The sequence below is a fragment of the Kogia breviceps genome, chromosome 2, assembly GCF_026419965.1.
Source record: "Kogia breviceps isolate mKogBre1 chromosome 2, mKogBre1 haplotype 1, whole genome shotgun sequence".
Taxonomy (NCBI): domain Eukaryota; kingdom Metazoa; phylum Chordata; class Mammalia; order Artiodactyla; family Physeteridae; genus Kogia; species Kogia breviceps.
In genome coordinates, this window is record NC_081311.1 from 5,789,244 (window position 1) to 5,809,934 (window position 20,691).

Here is a 20,691-nt window from a genome sequence, read left to right on the forward strand (position 1 = left end):
GACAAGAGGACACAGACCCACAGCGTACACACGCTGTCTCGCTACCATTCAGAATGTTTTCTGAATCTGTTTCAGAATCTATAATAACTTGCCGGAAGTTAGAAAGAAAAAAGAAGAACAAAAGAAAAGGGTGATCTTACAGAGCAACAGACTCCGGGCCGAAGTCTTCAAAAAGGTAATGGCCCGGCCGCCAGCAGGTGTGACGTGTGTGTGGTGCCCAGATGCTGACTCTGAACTTGACTTCTTTGTCTCTAATTCCCTAGCAATTACTGGACCAGCTCCTTCAAAGGAACGCAGTCTAAGCACAGGCTGCCCTGCTGACCCTCTACCTGGACCTGGGATGACTTCAAACGTTGGATAAGCCATTAAACTTAGCATTATCTTCATGACGTGAAACACTTACTTTACTTTTGATTTTTTTTTTTTTTTCCATAAAGGAAAGCATAGCTTCCTGAATTGCTGACCCAAACCAAGCAGGAATCATAACCCCTGAGGAAATGGATCGTCAGACCGCAGTGGGGTAAAATCAGCTCAACTGAACCCACTCGATATAGTCCCTTCATTTTTTTTTTTTACTTCTGAATTTTATCTTTTGCTTCTGGTTTTTCCCCCTGACATTTCCACTCAGGCAGAAAGGTCTTCTATGCTCAAGTGGGCTTAGATCCCTGGGAGCTGGGTTTGTTTTTTCATGGAAATTTCTGGGACCTAAAATACATCACTTTCAAAATACCAATCTCAACTTCTGCCAGTTCTGCAAACTCCAAATTTGGGGATATCATGCAGTGTGTTTGAAACCTCTCTGGGTGTGTGCGCCATGTAATACTGAAGGTAGACTTTGGAACTAGGCGGGCGCTCTGCCAGAGGCTGGGGACAAGTGACCTGTTTCTTGGTGACCTGGGGTGATCAGAGCAGCCCTCACTACCCCCAGCCTACTGCCAGGACCTGACTTCGTTTAGCAAAAGAGCCTTATTTCCATGGAAGCCATGAGGGCAGAATTGGCTGGAAAAATTTGTAGGCAACTTCAGTGTTTTCTGTAAACCCTCCAGCCCCCAAAGAGAGCTGTGTTGCTGAAAATGGCCTGATGGCTCCAACTCTAACGTTTGTTCCTCCAAACAATTACAATGTCCATTATTTATAAATGTGCGTTTGGGGAGTGAGGAGCAATAGTTTTATCAAAAATGGAAATAGGGCTTCCCTGGTGGCGCAGTGGTCGGGAGTCCGCCTGCCGATGCGGGGGACACGGGTTCGTGCCCCGGTCCGGGAGGATCCCACGTGCCGCAGAGCGGCTGGGCCCGTGAGCCGTGGCCGCTGCGCCTGCGCGTCCGGAGCCCGTGCTCCGCAACGGGAGAGGCCACAGCGGTGAGAGGCCCGCGTACCACCAAAAAAAAAAAAAAAAAAAAAAAGGAAATAAATGCAATTATTACAAAAATTAAAGTATTGCTGTATTCCGTGTTCTGTGTTACGAACCAAGCAGCCAGTACAGACGGTGCTCAGAGAGAAATGTCACCAGGGTCCAGTGGGGACCTCTGACCTGCACCTTCTGACCGCCACAGCCGCCAGGTCAGGGCCCTTGTTCTTCCCGATGCCTGGGGAGAAGGTTTTTCCCAGAGAGCTGGCACGAGAGGTGTCAGGAGGTTGCTGAGAGCAAGGTTAGGATCCTGAGGTCCCCACATCTCACTAGGAATCTCCCCGGGAATGAGAAGGCAGTTGAGGGGATTCGGCAGGAGCCCCGGAGACGCTTCTGTCCCTTTCCCTCCTCCCACGGCTGCATACGCCATCCCCCCTTGCTGGAATGCCTTTCCTCTGCGTATCTGCTGGAAAACTATTCGAAAGCTCAGCCTCTGAGTTCTCTCCTGTCACGGCTCCTCCGCCCTGCCCTCGGTGTGGATGGGCACTTCACCCTGGGTGCATGTGGCGTCAGAACCTGTGCAGCCTTGCCCAGCAAGATGACCTGACCGTGCCACCGTGAGTGGAGACTCTGGATTCACGTCTTGGCTGCACTGCTCCCTGGTCTGTGGCTGTAGGCAAGGGTATCGGTCTAGACCCCGTCAGGAGAGAGGAACCTCACAGCGACGTGAACAGGGACGTTTAATGTACATGGTTATAGACCATAGCAGAGGATTGGAGTGATGCGGGATTGGCTACTGAGCAGTGAAGAGAACTCAAAAGAACACAGGTGGGAACAGCAGATAAAGGAGCAGTGCTGCCCCGAGGACAAACACTCCCCGGGCTCCTGGGCTAAGATCTAGATACTGTTGGAAATGCAGTAGTTGTGGTTCAGCAGGCGCAGAGGAGTTTCTGGAGTGCCATGTGGATGGAACCTGCTGGAAGTCCACTCTAGGATGCAGGGGGAGCTGTCTCCTTGGAGGCACTCTGCTACAGCGCCACCTGAGGGGGGTGCTGGGGTAGGCAGCTGGCCACCGAGTGCCGCCGGTAGCTTGACCTGTAGGAACTGGGTGGGTGGATGGGGGTGGGGTGCACGTTTGCGGGGACCTCGAGCCACTGTCTCTGGTGTGGGAAGCCACGCCCTTCTCCTCCTGCAGTGTCTCTCCTGCTCCCTCTACTGGCAAAGCGTGGCAGTGTGCCAGCAGGTGGAGGGGAGACATTGCAAGGGCCTGGATCCATTTGAACAGAGAAGGCAAAAAGCGTGCCTTTGGAGGTGTGGGATGATAAACCGACTGGCGTGGCCAGTTACTTAACCTTGCCTCAGTTTGCTTATCTATCAGATGGAGATGGGTTTGTTGTAGGAATGGAATAAGCCAGTGCGAGTAGAGTGCTTAGAAGGGTACCTGGCCCAAAGCAAATAGCCTGAGTGTGTCCTGTCATAGGTACACAGACGTGGAAGTAGAGTGTCCTGATAAACCCTGAGCACACAGCCAGCAGTTGTTCATTCTCATAACACCTCAGCTTCGCACTGAGAAGGTGCCCCCAAAAGACTGTTGAATTTGTAGACGTTGCTACAGCAAAAATCAGTCGTACAAACAGGATGCTTTGCAAACGTGTTGTCTCTCAAGCTCTTCTCACTCTTAGGAACAATTTCAACAGCATGGTTAGGCTTGCCCTTAAGCTTAATTCGGCTTTTGTGAAATTACTAGGCCTCTTCCGGATTTTGTTTCTTCATCGAATCTGATATTAGTTTAGGGCAGTCTTTCTTAGGCAGCTGTCCCGCCACACCTTTTTCTTATTTTTCTTTAATATCTTCAGAGAGTTTCCAAAGCTTTCCCTAACCAATAATTTAAATTCAGGGCCCACCACTTCTAGACAGTTCTTTGACACTTTCTAAAAAGTGGATTTATGTGAGCTAACATCTAAATATCTCAGAATGCCTCGATGGAGCCAGCTTTCAACAATGTCCACGAAGGGCATCCCCCCTCCTTGCAAACCTGATGTCAGGTGTTTAAATCAAAAGAATAAATCAAAGCCCACCTGAGATTAAATGCCACTGAATAATGCATTTCTTAGGACAGTCTTGACTAAGGTGCCTGCAGGAAGCAGTGGGTAGGAATATACGAAGTCTGGCTTGAGCCAGTCCTCCCTCTGGACAGACAGCTCAGGACAAGGCTGCAAATTAAAGTTTTGGTTTCTCATCACCTGGTTTCTTCTCTATTATTTTAGTTGTTGTTTTTTTGTTTTTTAATGCTGATGAGGGAATTTCAGGTATACAGCATTTCTTTTTTGTTATAATGAGGTTGTGACAGAAATATAATAATGTTATAATAAATATGGAAGTAAAGGTTTGAATCATAATAGCTGTCCCTATAGTTCTGTCAGCAATTGGTCACCCATGTGCTGGATTCTCTTATTAAAATCAGACTCCGGGAAAGACTAGGGTTTTGAAATTCGAAGTAGAATTTATCACTGTAACTTCAATCATCAAATTCTGTCCTAGAGCTGATTTCTTTACCACGAAGTTTGTTTGGGTTCTGGCATGGAGCAAGCCTTCAATGATAATGCAAGTAGCAGGAGTTACACTTTTGTAGCTGGTATTTGTGAGCTCGGACCAGGCAACATTTGGAATCATCTGAGGTGGACAGACCAGGCGGTCCCGGCACCAGCCTGTCTTGCTGTGGTCTCCATGACTCCACGTCGAAGGAGAAATGCCTATTTTGGTGATTTGTCCTCTCTGCCAGCTGGTCATGGAATAATGGAAAAACAATTGCCTGGGTTTTTTTTTTTAGCCAGCGTCTATTGCCAATACAACTTCCCGGAAGCCGTGTGTTCCCTGGGTGAGTCAGCAAATGCTTGCTCAGGTGAAACAAGGCTCCTTGAAAGAACTGTCTGTGAAACAACCAATCGTTGAAGAGTGTTTGAAAATCCTATTCCCTCAGGAGTCCTCCCACGTCAGCACTTGTGGGTATAAAAGTTGCAGGCCACGGACCTGGTCTCCAACCGTATCAAGCGGCCGACAGGCTGAACATGAGCTGGATCGGGTGCAGAACAAGAAGAAGGGGACGTGCGGCCGCCTCGCCCCACTGGAGGGTCTCTGACAGCAGGGACAGGCGGGTGCTGGGTCCAGGAAGGAAGAACGCGACGGCAAAGAAGAAAAAGGATTCACTGTGGGTTTGTGTGAGAGTGTGGCCATGTGCGTTGAAAGCAAAGGAAATGATCTGTGAAGTGATTAAAATGAGTCCATCCGCAGATGGTTCTCCGTTACAGAGTTCGTTGTATTTGTACTTTCATCAATACTTGATAACGACCCACGAATGTCAGGCTAAACAGAGACCTTTTGGAATCGGCTGTCCCTGCGCTGAACGAGCCACCCCCAGGGCTGAAACACTTTGCAAGTTGCTCCAGCCTCCTCTGTCCCCCGTGGACACGATGTCCCCCACTTCTCTGGAGAGCAGGCTGTCAGAAACTTCCCTGAGAATCCACGGTCCGTCTCCCCACCGTCGGGCTGCTGGTCTGGGAGAGGCGGGCTCCTCCATGCAGATGTTTTCTCCCCATGGAGCATAGTGATGATATTGGCACGTTGCCCCCCAAAATGGAGGGTTTCTTTCGAGGCCATCGGCTGCCTCAAGCAGAGAGTTCTGATGCTGGGACCCCAGGAGACTGTCTGAGGCTGGTGTCTGGGGTGTGCGTAAGGGGGGCAGTCATTGAAATCCTTCCCCTTTCTCTTGCTGCTCTAAGAAGGTTTTCACATCCGCTTCAGGGCTGCTGCTGTTACCTGCCAGGCTGCAGCCGGAGACGTGACTTCAAGCAGTGGTCTTTCTCTCAGATCTTCACACATCAGGACCTTGACAAATGGGTCGGGGGTGGGGAGACTTGCCTTTGCCTCTAGGATCTTCAGAAAGGCTGGGTGGTTCTTTTCAAAGCTTAAAAGGGAAGAGAAAGACGTTTTGGGGTCTAACTTGCAGCTGGGGAAAAAAAATTCAGAGTTTCTTTAAATCTTTTGGATGAGACAACGCCAGCCTGAAAGACATAGGAAAAATGTCCTGTGGATGACGTTCAGAGCGTCCTTCCTTTGTTTAAATAGCTGAACTTTGCTGACATGCCTGAAACGGGGCAACAGCTGAAACTGACATCAGAGGAAAGATATTACAACGGTTACCCATGTTAACTGCATATGACGTGTAATATCTTTTCATCAGAGCCGATGGGGCCGCCTGCCTTACTTGCCCACTGATGTCAGCAAGAGGGAAATTATAAATCTTTTCACTGCTGCCTATTTATAAAGAAATAAACGCACACTGTGTGTTAAATCCACTGTGGTTCCTCGTGACTGCTGTTATTACACGGATACTGAAGGAATTAGTGCTGATCACTTAACGGTTACGTGTTGCCAAATACGTGCTTTACCATTAAAAGCTATTGAGCTCACGTACAGAATTTTTGTGTTTGTTTTTGTTTAAAAATATACCTGGAGGCTGGTTAGGCCAGATTTCATTATGATATGCTGACATAATTATAATTCCAAGTCTTGCTCTCTCTGTTGAAACGTTTATTAAATCAAAATGACAAAATAATCCAGGATATTTTTCTGGGTTTTCGGTAGCCCGTGACATTTCATTAGCAAGGCTAAGCCTACGTCTCTACGATGGATAAGAAAGATTTGTGCATGGATTAAACTGGGGTGTGTAGACATCAACATCTCTAGGTGGTGAAGTTGATTCTAATTGGTGATATATGCCTTTGCAGAATTTGTTTCAGATTGGGGTGTTTCAAGCCTAATTCTCAATTAGCGGTTGAGCAAGATTCCTCTACCTCCCAGCCCCGCCCCACACGAAGTGGTCTTGGATTGGTGGACAGTGAGAGCATCCTCCGAACAGAAAAGAGGAGGAGCTTGAACAGAAAACTGCTGAACCCAGGATCCCATCCAAGCGTTTCTAAAAATGATAGCTTAGATTTTTTTTTTTTTTCTTGAGTGTTAACCACATGTCACACAGCGAGACATTTTCCCTCTATCCAACTTAGGTTCTCAGGGCTCTGTAACAAAAAACAGACTAACGAGACCAAGACAAACAAGTTTATTAACATGTAGTCTCGTATACGCATGGGAGGAACTCAGGGATGAGTAAAACAGGGTCTCAGATCTGCTTTTAGGTCCTCAGATAGCAATGGACCCGTTACTGACTGAATGTTTGTAACCCCACAGACTCACTTTGTGAGAAGCCTTAACTCCCTGTGGCTGTATTTGGAGACGGAGCATCTATAGAAATAATTAAGGCTAAGTGAGGTCACGAGGGTGGGGCCCTGATCCCGCAGGACTAGTGTCCTTATAAGAAGAGATGGCAGAGGGCTGGCACTCTGTGTCTCCCAGGGCACAAGGAAGAGGTCGTGTGAGCACACAACAAGAGAGCGGCTGCCTGCAAGCCAAGGGAAGAGACCTTGAAGTGAAACATACCTTGCCGGCACCTTGATCTTGGACTTCTCAGCCTCCAGAAATGTGACAGGTTTACATTAGAAAAGCCCCTCAGTATGTGCTATTTCATATGGCAGCCTCAGTTGACTAAGACAGGACCCTTGCTGCCCTCTGCATCCACGCTGTTCCTTGCCTGTTCTACCGGCATCTGCTACCCAGGTCTATAGCAGGTGAGCTCTCTGAGCTTGAGCCGTGGGTTTGCCTCTTGGTGGATGTCAGGCCAATAGGCACCACCAAGCCGAAGACTGGGAGAAGGAAGGATTTATTATTACTTGCAGCAAGTAAGGAGAGCACTGGGGATCCTTCCTAAAGCAGAGTCTCCCAGAGCAGCAAAATTGGGGAAGTTTTAAGCGAAAAGTACATGCATATTCATGAGGGAGCTTGAGCAGAGGAGAATTCAGCCTAGAATTGGGGCAGAGGTCCACAGGGTCCAGGCTTTCGTTGACTGAAATCAGGAGGATCAACATCATCATTCTGTCCTGGGGGCCTTTGTTCCTGCAGAACTCAAAGATACATTGTCATGTATATCCCTTGAGGAGGCACAAGGACTCTGTTTTATCACTGCAGTCTTATTTGACTGATTTTTCTCTGTCCCGTTCAAGGGCAAGCCTTGCGGCCAGGCTGAGATCACGGCTTAGGCCAAAATGAGTTCTTTATGTCAAGGAAGCCATTCCTGGTTCTCTTTCTCTGGGGACCTCTAACCTATCTGCTTACCCGGTGACTCCCCCGGACGCCCAGTCCCTGTGCTTTGCGTCCCTTGTCTACAAGGGCACTTTGCTCTCACTGGCATATAACTCCCTGGCTAGTTTGCCAACCAGTACCATTAGCTTCCCTGTCTGCCCATGGAGCATACAGGAACTTCCCAACACCTTCCTGCACGCCCCATGGAAAGGTCTGGAAACACACGGAGAAACCAACCCCTTCCTCTGTCCAAACTAGAGGAAGTGGACTTCTCCTCTAGGTCATATTCTAGATTTGCTCTGCCTCTGACATATAGTTAGATAATCTCCAAGATCAAGTCTCTTAGGTGGAGCCCTTGCCATGCTAATGAAACCCAAGGAATTCTGAAAATTACCATCTCCTCCCCCACACAGCTTGGCTTTCAAGACTGTTGTCTCATGAAAAATATTGAGAGGGTGGGTTTCAGGGCTCAAGTTGCTCCAGGGTCTCTTTTTGTTTCCTGAGATATCCTGTTCCTTTGTTTCCTGGGGGGAAAATGTCTCAAGGCTAATGAACAGACACATTGACAAATCATGCATATTTCACATGGGTGGGTAGGTGGGTAGGCTTCTGACTGGACTGGCTTCCTTTTAATAGAAGATGGAGTGGTGGTGTGTGTGTGCATGTGTGTGGGCTAAGGGGTGCGGATAGTTTCTAAGTCAGATAAGAATGGACTGTTATGATGTTAAAATCACTCTTAAAAATCCCTAAGTGCTATCTGGAAGGCAGACTAACTTCTCTCCATGCTCTGAAACAGATCGATTGAGCCCCAGCTAAAGAAACCGGCATGTTTAGGGGACGTGATACACACAAAAAGTTTCTTTTAAAATTACTAGAGGGCTTCCCTGGTGGCGCAGTGGTTGAGAGTCCACCTGCCAATGCAGGGGACATGGGTTCGAGCCCTGGTCTGGGAAGATCCCATGTGTGGCGGAGCAGCTAAGCCCGTGTGCCACAACTACTGAGCCTGCGCTTCTAGAGCCTGTGCTCCACAACAAGAGAGGCCGCGACAGTGAGAGGCCCACGCACCGCGATGAAGGGTGGCCCCCACTCGCCGCAACTAGAGAAGGCCCTCGCACAGAAACGAAGACCCAACACAGCCCAAAACTTAAAAATAAATAAATAAAATTTTTTAAAAATTACTAGAATCCCACTCAGCACAGTGAGGCGAGACCATAGATTCCCACCTGCCATCTTGTCCTCCAGCAGGGCAGAGGCCTGGGGCATCACCCCTTGCTGTTTAAATTGTTCCCCCTCTCTCCCCTGAGCTGGCCTCTGAATTAAGAAAAGCCCGCGAGTGTGGTGTGACCCCCCAGAATAATCTCCATTTTACATGAGGAAATGGAGGAAGTGAGGGAGGATGGTGTAAGTGGCCTAGGTAATTTCATGTGGGTGTGTTGGGCTGAGACCTGAACCACGCCAAGTTCCCTCCAGAATGTTTGAGCTCTTCATGCTGACACCATGCTGCATGTGTGCACATGTGTCTAGGAGTGAAAGGTGCAGACATATTTTGGCATTTCACTAACATTTTAAGTAACATTACTGACAATGAAGAGACCAGGAGGAATAGCTTATCCTTGACGATTTTAAGGTCCCTGGCTGGGCCGGAAAATTAAACTGACAAAGACAGATGAATAGGAGAAAGCAAATTTATTTCAGTTTTCCATGCCATGGGAGCCTTCATTAGGAAATGAACACTTGGGAGTACCTTCAAGATAACGGAGGGGTAAGACGTGGAGATCACCTTCTTCCCTACAGATACATCAGAAATAAACCTACATGTGGAACAACTCCTACAAAACACCTACTGAACGCTGGCAGAAGACCTCAGATGTCCCATAAGGCAAGAAACTCTGCATGTACCTGGGTAGGGCGAAAGAAAAGAGAAAAAAAACAGATACAAAGGAATAGGGATGGGACCTGCACCTCTGGGAAGGAGCTGTAAAGGAGGAAAAAGTTTCCACACACTAGGAAGCCCCTTCGCCAGCGGACACAGTGGGTGGCGGGGGGGAAACTTCAGAGCCACGGAGGAGAGTGCAGCCACAGGGGTGCGGAGGGCAAAGCGGAGAGATTCCCGCACAGAGGATCAGTGCCGACCAGCACTCACCAGCCCCAGAGGCTTGTCTGCTCACCCACCAGGGCGGGCGGGGGATGGGCGCTGAGGCTCCGGCTTCGCAGGTCGGATCCCAGGGAGAGGACTGGGGTTGGCTGCGAGAACACAGCCTGAAGGGATTAGAGCGCCATGGCTAGCCGGGGGGGAGTCCGAGCAAAAGTCTGGACCTGCCTAAGAGGTAGGAGACCATTGTTTCGTGGTGTGCGAGGAGAGGGGATTCAGAGTACCGCCTAAATGATCTACAGAGACGTGCGCGAGCCACGGCTATCAGCGCGGACCCCAGAGACGGGCATGAGACTCTAAGGCCGCTGCTGCTGCCACCAAGAGGCCTGTGTGTGAGCACAGGTCACTGTCCACACCTCCCCTCCCGGGAGCCTGTGTAGCCCGCCACTGCCAGGGTCCCGGGATCCAGGGACAACTTCCCCAGGAGAACGCACGGTGCGCCTCAGGCTGGTGCAACGTCACGCCGGCCTCTGCCGCCGCAGGCTCACCCCGCATCCGTGTCCCTCCCTCCCCCCGGCCTGAGTGAGCCAGAGCCCCCGAATCAGCGGCTCCTTTAACCCCATCCTGTCTGAGCGAAGAACACACGCCCTCAGGTGACCTACACACAGAGGTGGGGCCAAATCCAAAGCTGAACCCCAGGAGCTGTGCGAACAAAGAAGAGAAAGGAAAATCTCTCCCAGCAGCCTCAGGAGCAGCGGATTAAATCTCCACAGTCAACTTGATGCAACCTGCATCTGTGGAACACCTGAATAGACAACGAATCATCTCAAAATGAGGAGGTGGACTATGGGAGCAACTGTAGACTTGGGGTTTAGGTTCTGCATCTAATTTGTTTCTGTTTTATGTTTATCTTAGTTTAGTATTTAGGGTTTATTATCATTGGTACATTTGTTTATGCATTTGGTTGCTCTCTTCCTTTTTTTACATATATATATTTCCTTTTTCTCTTTTTGTGAGTGTGTATGTGTATCCTTCTTTGTGTGATTTTGTCTGTATAGCTTTGCTTTTACCATTTGTCCTACGGTTCTGCCTGTGTGCTTTTTTTTTTTTTTTTTTTTTAGTATAGTTTTTAGTGCTTGATATCATTGGTGGATTTGTTTTTTGGTTTGCTTCCTCACTTCTTTCTTATTCTAAAATTTTAATATTTTTTATTTTGTACTTTATTAACATTATTTTATTTTATTTATTTTTTCTTTCTTTTTTTCTCCCTTTTCTTCTAAGCCATGTGGCTGAAAGGGTCTTGGTGCTTCGGCCAGGTGTCAGGCCTGTGTCAATGCTAAGACCCAGCTCCATTCAACAATTAGCAAACGACAGTGCTGCACACCCTATGCCAAACAACAAGCAAGACAGGAACACAACCACACCCATTAACAGAGAGGCTGCCTAAAATCATAATAAGATCGCAGACACACCAAAACACACCACAAGATGCATTCCTGCCCACCGGAAACACAAAATTCAGCCTTATCCACCAGAACACAGGCAACAGTCCTCTCCACCAGGAAGCCTACACAACCCACTGAACCAAACCTAGCCACTGGGGGCAGACACCAAAAACAATTGGAACTACAAACCTACAGCCAGCGAAAAGGAGACCCCAAACACAGTAAGTTAAGCCAAATGAAAAGACAAGAGAAACACACAGCAGATGAAAGAGCAAGGTAAAAACCCACCAGACCAAAGAAATGAAGAGGAAATAGGCAGTCTACCTGAAAAAGAATTCAGAGTAATGATAGTAAAGATGATCCAAAATCTGGGAAATAGAATGGAGAAAATACAAGAAACATTTAACAAGGAACCAGAAGAACAGAAGAGCAAACAAACAATGAAAAACACAATAAATGAAATTAAAAATTCTCTACAAGGAATCAAGAGCAGAATAACTGAGACAGAGGAATGTATAAGTAACCTGGAAGATAAAAAAGTGGAAACAGCTACCACAAGGCAGAATAAAAAAAAAGAATGAAAAGAATTGAGGACAGTCTCAGAGACCTCTGGGACAACATTAAATGCACCAACATTTGAATTATAAGGGTCCCAGAAGAAGAAGAGAAAAAGAAAGGGACTGAGGAAATATTTGAAGAGATTATAGTTGAAAACTTCCCTAATATGGGAAAGGAAATAGTTAATCAAGTCCAGGAAGCACAGAGAGACCCATACAGGATAAATCCAAGGAAAATACACCAAGATACCTATTAATCAAACTAACAAATATTAAATGTAAAGAAAAATATTAAAAGCAGCAAGGGAAAAACAACAAATAACATACATGGGAATCCCCATAAGGTTAACAGTTAATCTTTCAGCAGAAACTCTGCAAGCCAGAAGGGAGTGGCAGGACATATTTATAGTGATGAAAGGGAAAAACCTAGAACCAAGATTACTCTACCCAGGAAGGATCTCATTCAGACTCAATGGAGAAATTAAAATCTAGAGATTTTAACTAGAGAAAGGCTGGGCGCAAAAACGAAGACCTGATGCAGCCAAAAGTAATAAATTAACAAAATAAATATATTTTTTTAAAAAAGAAAGAAAAAAGGAGAAGTAACAACTGACACTGCAGACATGAAAAGGATCATGAGAGATTACTACAAGCAACTATATGCCAATAAAATGGACATCCTGGAAGAAATGCACAAATTCTTAGAAAAGCACAAACTTCTCAGACTGAACCAGGAAGAAATAGAAAGTATAAACAGACCAATCACAAGCACTGAAATTGAGACTGTGATTAAAAATCTGCCAACAAACAAAACCCCAGGACTAGATGGCTTCACAGGTGAATTCTATCAAACATTTAGAGAAGAACTAACACCTTTCCTTCTCAAATTCTTCCAAAATATAGCAGAGGGAGGAACACTCCCAAACTCATTCTACGAGGCCACCATCATCCTGATACCAAAACCAGACAAAGATGTCACAAAGAAAGAAAACTACAGGCCAATATCACTGATGAACATAGATGCAAAAATCCTCAACAAAATACTAGCAAACAGAATCCAACAGCACATTAAAAGGATCATACACCATGATCAAGTTGGGTTTATCCCAGGAATGCAAGGATTCTTCAGTATATGCAAACGAACCAATGTGATACACCGTATCAACAAATTGGAGGAGAAAAACCATTAGATCATCTCAACAGATACAAACAAAGCTTTCAACAAAATTCAATGCACGTTTATGATAAAAACCCTCCAGAAGCTAGACATAGAGGGAACTTACCTCCACATAATAAAGGCCATATATGACAAACCCACAGCTAACATCGTTCTCAATGGTGAAAAACTGAAAACATTTCCTTTAAGATCAGGAAAAAGACACGGTTGTTCACTCTCACCACTGTCATTCAACATAGTTATGGAAGTTTTACCCACAGCAATCAGAGAAAAAAAAGAAAGAAATGGAATCCAAGTCAGAACAGAAGAAGTAAAGCTGTCACTGTTTGCAGATGACATGATACTATACATAGAGAATCCGAAAGCCTCTTCCAGAAGACTACTAGAGCTAATCAATGAATTTGGTAAAGTAGCAGGATACAAAATTAATGCACAGAAATCTCTTGCATTCCTATACACAAATGATGAAAAATCTGAAAGAGAAATTACGGAAACACTCCCATTTACCACAGCAACAAAAAGAATAAAATTCCTAGGAATAAACCTATCTGAGGAGAAAAAAGACCTGTATGCAGAAAACTATAAGATGCTGATGAAAGAAATTAAAGATGATACAAACAGATGGAGAGATATACCATGTTCTTGGGTTGGAAGAATCAATACTGTGAAAATGACACTACTACCCAAAGCAATCTACAGATTCAGTGTAATCCGTATCAAACTACCAATGGCATTTTTCACAGAACTAGAACAAAAAAATTCACAATATGTATGGAAACACAAAAGATTCCAAATAGCCAAAGCAATCTTGAGAGAGAAAAACAGAGCTGGAGAAATCAGGCTCCCAGACTTCAGACTGTACTATAAAGCTACAGTAATCAAGACAGTATGGTATTGGCACAAAAACAGAAATATAGATCAATGGAACAGGAAGCCCAGAGATAAACCCATGCATATATGGTCACCTTATTTTTGATACAGGAGCAAAAATATACAATGGAGAAAAAACAGCCTCTTAAATAAGTGGTGTTCGGAAAACTGGACAGCTACATGTAAAAGAATGAAATTAGAATACTCCCTAACACCATACACAAAAATAAACTCCAAATGGATTAAAGACCTAAATGTAAGGCCAGACACTATCAAACTCTTAAAACATAGGCAGAACACTCTATGGCATAAATCACAGCAATATTCTTTCTGACCCACCGCCTAGAGAAATGGAAATAAAAACAAAAATAAACAAATGGGACCTAATGAAACTTAGAAGCTTTTGCACAGCAAAGGAAACCACAAACAAGGCGAAAAGACAGCCCTCAGAATGGGAGAAAATATTTGCAAATGAAGCAACTGACAAAGGATTAATCTCCAATATTTACAAGCAGCTCATGCAGTTCAATATCAAAAAAACAAACAACCCAATCCAAAAATGGGCAGATGACCTAAATAGACATTTCTCCAAAGAAGATATACAGATCACCAACAAACACATGAAAGGATGCTCAACATCATTAATCATTAGAGAAATGCAAATCAAAACTACAATGAGATATCATTTCACACAGGTCAGAATGGCCATCATCAAAAAAATCTACAAACAGTAAATTCTGGAGAGGGTGTGAAGGAAAGGGAACCCTCTTGCACTGTTGGTGGGCATGAAAATTGATACAGCCACTATGGAGAACAGTATGGAGGTTTCTTAAAAAGCTAAAAATAGAACTACCATAGGACCCAGCAATCCCACTACTGGGCGTATACCCTGAGAAAACCATAATTCAAAAAGAGTTGTGTACCAAAATGTCCATTGCAACTCTATTTACAATAGCCAGGACATAGAAGCAACCTAAGTGTCCGTCAACAGATGAATGGATAAAGAAGATGTGGCACATATATAGAATAGAATATTAGTCAGCCATTAAAAGAAATGAAACTCAGTTTTTTGTATGAGGTGGATGGACCTAGAGTGTGTCATACAGAGTGAAGTAAGTCAGAAAGAGAAAAACAAATACCGTATGCTAACAGATATATATGGAATCTAAGGAAAAACAAAATGGTCATTAAGAACCTAGGGGCAAGACGGGAATAAAGGCACAGACCTACTAGAGAATGGACTTGAGGATATGCGGAGGGGGAAGGGTAAGCTGTGACAAAGTGAGAGAGTGGCAGGGACATATATAGACTACCAAACGTAAAATAGATAGCTAGTGGGAAGCAGCTGCATAGCACAGGGAGATCAGCTCAGTGCTTTGTGACCACCTAGAGGGGTGGGATAGGGAGGGTGGGAGGGAGGGAGACTCAAGAGGGAAGAGATATGGGAACATATGTATATGTATAACTGATTTACTTTGTTATAAAGCAGAAACTAACACACCATTGTAAAGCAATTATACTCCAATAAAGATGTTTGAAAAACAAAAACAAAAACAAAAAGAGTCATTTACCACAATGTTCACTGCAGCTCTATTTACAATAGCCAGGACATGGAAGCAACCTAAGTGTCCATCGACAGATGAATGGATAAAGAAGATGTGGCACATACATACAATGGAATATTAGCCATAAAAGAAACGAAAATTAGTTATTTGTAGTGAGGTGGATGGACCTAGAGTCTGTCATACAGAGTGAAGTAAGTCAGAAAGAGAAAAACAAGTACCGTATGCTAACACATATATATGGAATGTAAAAAAGCAAATAAACAAACAAAATGGTTCTGAAAAACGAAGGGGCTGAAAAAGAAAAAAGGCACAGACGTAGAGAATGGACTTGCGGTCATGGGGAGCGGGAAGGGGAAGCCGGGACGAAGTGAGAGGGTGGCGTGGACATATATACGCTACCAAATGTAAAACAGATAGCTAGTGGGAAGCAGCCGCGTAGCACAGGGAGATCAGCTCGGTGCTTTGTGACCACTTAGAGGGGTGGGATAGGGAGGGTGGGAGGGAGATGCAAGAGGGAGGATATGTGGGGATATGTGTATTTGTATAGCTGATTCACTTTATTATAAAGCAGAAACTAACACACCATTGTAAAAGCAATTACACTCCAATAAAGATGTTTAAAAAAAAAAAAGGAACAGTTGATGAAATGGTTAACCCAGAGCCTTTTTTATTCGATCTGATGAAGAGTGAACGTCGTGCGAAAACGTAGTAGGACAGAGGGTCTGAGCTAAGGGTGGGAAGCTGTGGGGAGCTTTGTGAGGCCTGTTCATTCGGATTCCCCTCGGTGTCCATCTCTGAGATAAGGATGCTCCTTTCCTCTGGGTACAGAGAGGGCATCTCTCACATGAGGTTCTTATGACTGCTTCAGGGAGGAGGCACCTGCACCAGCCATTGCTCAAATTCTTTCCACTTAAAATATTCAGCGTGCCATATTTTGGGATAGCACGTTCTGAACTCCAGCAGACTTTAATCATGGTATAAGATTCCTCACAGCTTCAGGGAAATAAAATTAGAAAATATTTGCCTTGGAAATTTGCATCCTTAGCAGTGAGATGTTAGGTGTGGCAGAGTACGGAAGAATTAAGTAGGTTTCTCATGACCTGGGGAAAATGTGATGTTTCAGACAGACTGAAAGCACCCCGGGGGCGGGGGTATGTCTTGCTTCTCCTCCCCAGTACCTGGCAGAGAGCTGGGCACCCATAGGTGTTAGGATGTTCTCATTTCAAAGTTATCAGCCATCTGGGCTTACTTTTTTCCGTTACATCTGGACCTCACCAGCTGTTCCTCACTTTTCTTCCTTGTGTCTTGCTCCGTCTGGGAAAGTGAACACTGCACGAAGTCTCTCTTCAAAGTCGAAGGTAATAGGACAGGCATACCCTTTTCAAGTTCTAAACAGAAATTGCCAAGTTTAAATCACATTCTGAGAAGTGAGAACGACTTCCTATATATACACGTAGATAAGTGACATTCGCATGCCCTGGCTTGATTCTTCAACGCCGACGTTTTGGCATTGACGGTGCTCAGAGCCGTGAGTGACGTACACGATGGGTAAGGAAGGGAGGAGCTACCATCAGCACAGTCTTGACCAGAAGTGGAAACAAACTTCTGGATTCTGAAACCTCCGGCTTACATCAGTGAAGGAACTTAATTCTCAATAAAAAGTAACAGCAACCTTTCATCAAATATAGGTCACAACTGCACTGTTACAAAGATGTGAGATTCAAGGTTTATAACTTTCCCTTCTTTCTATAGAAATATATATTTCCCTAAATCCATATATTATTAATAACCCATAAAATATTAACTTCACCTAAAAATGCATTATTAACAACATAATCTGGGCAATACACACATTGATTTTCTCCAGACACTTTATTTAGAAAACCCAAGCTCCCTTTTTCCTGACGTTGGTGAAAGAGACCATTCTACAGTTGTTGATTTGTAATGATTCATGAACTTGTAGTCAAGGAAGTCAAGACAGAATCAATAATTCTGTCAAAAAAGCAAGATTTCAAACCAAAGACTGCTCCCCAAAGTTGAGAAAGCACAGGACACTGTGGGAGTAGTATGTCTTTAGAAATGCACTACATGGTTTCTGGTTTTGTTTTCGTTTTCTGCGGGCACTTTTAAAAATAGGATCTAAGGTCCTGGAACCACCATGAGGCCCACCACGGGGATGCTATTGTCCCCCATGTATGTGCTCAAAGACATTGTGAAAAGATCAGTAGTAACAGTCGACACATTGCCTTGAGCGTGTGGACCATTTGCCACTTTAAAACAATGAGCTGGCTTTGCTCTTTGCTGACAGCGCCGCATGTTATCAACTCTGTACGAATTTTCAGAAATGGTTACCGTTAGAAGGTGCACATCATAATCCAAATCTCTGAAGGGAAAGAAGGAAGCTGTTGCCTTCCAGATTCACTTGATCCTCTTGTAGGGCTCCCAGGATCTGGAAAAATCTCATACCCACTGCCTCTGAGCACATCGCCCTGGGAAGGGCAGCTCCCACATATGGTTTGAATTCAATTAGCCAGATCCTCTGAGAGGCACTAGGGTATCGCTGAGGACATGACTTCTTGAATTCTCATTTGCAGCCTCGCAAATAATGTTCAAAAGTCATTAGACCAGAGAGAGTTTTCATTACCCTTCATTCGAGTCAACAGCCATCACTCATTGATCGAGTGCCTCCTTGGGGTACCATGGGGGTAAACCAGAGGGGATGCAGGGCGGAAAACCAAAGTGGCTGGAAGAAAACATACAGATACATAATGTCTAAGCATGTGGAAGGCAAAACCTCTCAGATGAAGGCAAAGGAAGAAGCATTTCTAGAAATGTTGAGCTGTAGTAAAAAAAAAAAAGACAGATTTGATTGTACAAAATGAGAAACTGTTGAATGTCAAAAGACACTGTAAGCAAAATATGAACGGTGAATAGCAAAGTGGGACAAATATTTGAGCTACAAGACAAAGGGTAATAGCCTTTACGAAGGCTTCATTCAGGTCCATGAAGGAAAAAACACTCTAATAGAAATACAATGAAAGGACACCGGATGGGCCCTTTACAGAAGAAAGGGAAACGGTTACGAAACTCGCACAAATGCTAAACTTCACGAGTACTCAAAGAAATGCCATTAAAACTGTTAGCTGACAACTGAGTTTACCTCTTGTTGGGTGTCCAGCCAAAAGACACAACCACGATTAGGAGAAGGAAGGATTTAGTACTTGCAGGAAGTAAGGAGAGCACCGGGGATCTTTCCCAAAGCAGAGTCTCCCCCAGACAGTAAACAGGGGAACTGTTAAGCTAAGGGTACGCGCATGTTCATGAAGGGGCTTGAGCGGCGGAGAATTCAGCCTAGAATTGGGGCGGAGGTCCACAGGGTCCAAGCTTCGGTGGATTGAAGTCCGGAGGGCCAGCATCATCATTCTGTCCTCTCCCCCGGAGTGGGGGGGGCCTGAGTTCCTGCAGAACTCAGAGACTGGATCAGATGTCATGTACCTCCCTTGAGGAGAAGCTAAGACTGTTTTATCTCTGACCTCTTGTTTCCTGACCGCTTCTCCTTTGCTCCTGCGTTCCCTGACTTCCCTTGAGATCATTGATTACTGCGAGCTGTTCAAGGGCAAGCGCTGTGGCCAGGCTTAGATCACAAAGTGGCTTAGGCCACAGACGGCTTCTCTTATGTCAAGAAAGCCATGCCTGGTTCTCTTTCTCCGGGGACCCCGACCCTATCTGCTTATAAAACGATGAAACAGCTAAACCTGTCAGCAGTTCCTTTTTTCCTTTTTTTTTTCAAGCTTGAACAAAAACTGTAGTGAACTCACAGGGGACAATGTGACTCCAAGGTGTGGGTCACCACCTCCCTGCTCCTGCCCAGATCGAAGACATCTGTCCCCTGCCCAGGCCCCTGCCCACCTGCCCTCACATGAGTACCAGCTAAGCTGCAAGGCCCGGAGTGCGGGCCAAAGACTCCCTTGGAGCGGCTGTGGAGGGAATCAGAACTCGGAGCTTTGCAACGAAGCTGCCAGGCTGCCGAGAGGCGGGCGGGGTAGATGGCTGCAGAAGGTCACACCCAGATGGCAGCTCCGGGCCCTCCAGGTCGGAAATGCCAGGCTGCACTCCCTGCAGTTGGAGCCCCTGAGGGTCCCCCCTCCCCCCGAGCAGGAGCGGAGACCCTGCTTCCGTCTTGGGCTGCGTTAAGCAGCTTCTGTTTCTGGCAACTGACGAAGCGATTCTTCTGCATTTCGAGCGGTGAAGTTAATTGGCGGAAACCTTTCCAGGGGCGCATTTGCCGATTTGTGTTAACAGCCCTTCTCAGTAAGGGGATTTACCAACGATGTGACTGGAGATTTCTGTCCAGGGACACTGAATGAAGTATTTTAAATTGTGAAGAATTGGAGACAACTTGAAAATTCCACAGGAAAGAAATTGCTTACATTCATAAGATGATCTATAAAGGTCACGGCGACATATTGATGGTAGATGGAATGGTATGCAGCCTGCTGCTAAAAAGACTAAATCATATGAATCCCAAATTGGCAGAAAATGGTGTTTTTATGCAAAGAAAAGAAACCTCTGAAAGTATATTACCCCAAATCTATTAATGTTTTCTTTTGAAATAATATCACATTTATAGGTGAATTGCAAGAATAGTACAAAGAATCCTCACATCACTTCACCCAGGCTCACCAGCTGTTCCCATTTTGCCAATGGTTACTTTACTGTGCTCTCTTTCTCTCTCTCTCTCTCTCTCTCACACACACACACACACACACACACACACACAAATATTATGACTCTCTATAAAATAATGTATAATTTTATATTGTATAAAATTTTATGTGTGTATAATAGGTACATGGTATAATTTGTATATAATATATAATTTTATATGACATGTATGTTTAAGATGTACACAATTTCTATTTTATATGAATGACGTGTGTGTAATGTATGTTATTATATATGTAATATTACACGTTATTTAAAACTGTATACTTTTTTCTGAACTGTTTGATAGGAGGTTGCAGAAATCATGCTCTTCTCCCCCTAGTGACCTTCATATGTTGTTTTTATTTTTTATTTCTTTTTAAAATATTTATTTACTTATTTATTTTATTTATTCAGTTGCGTGAGGTCTTAGTTGAGGCTTGCAGGCTCCTTGGTTGTGGCTCACTGGATCCTTAGTTGTGGCTCATGGGCTCCTTAGTTGTGGCTTGCCAGCTCCTTAGTTGTGGCATGAGAACTCCTTTAAAAAAAATTTTTTTTTAACATCTTTATTGGAGTCTAATTGCTTTACAATGGTGTGTTAGTTTCTGTTTTATAAAAAAGTGAATCAGCTATACATATACATATATCCCCATATCTCCTCGCTCTTGTATCTCCCTCCCACCCTCCTTATCCCACCCCTCTAGGTGGTCACAAAGCACAGAGCTGATCCCCCTGTGCTAT

The 20,691-nt window shown here is 44.9% G+C and overlaps 1 protein-coding gene across 3 annotated transcripts in view; it reads left to right on the plus strand.

Annotated features, from left to right (window-relative positions):
* ADAM12 (ADAM metallopeptidase domain 12) overlaps window positions 1-20,691 on the plus strand; it is a 675,955-nt gene that overhangs the window by 234,634 nt on the left and 420,630 nt on the right. For 2 of the 3 annotated variants that reach the window (XM_059053844.2, XM_067024332.1), the window contains 2 exons: window positions 76-175; window positions 264-1,380. The exons of the other annotated variant lie outside the window; for it this stretch is intronic. In XM_059053844.2, the coding sequence (XP_058909827.1) occupies window positions 76-175; window positions 264-302 (139 nt within the window). In that variant the 3' untranslated portion in view covers window positions 303-1,380. Of the gene's footprint in view, window positions 1-75; window positions 176-263; window positions 1,381-20,691 lie in introns of those variants that run through there. 3 annotated transcript variants of the gene reach the window in all.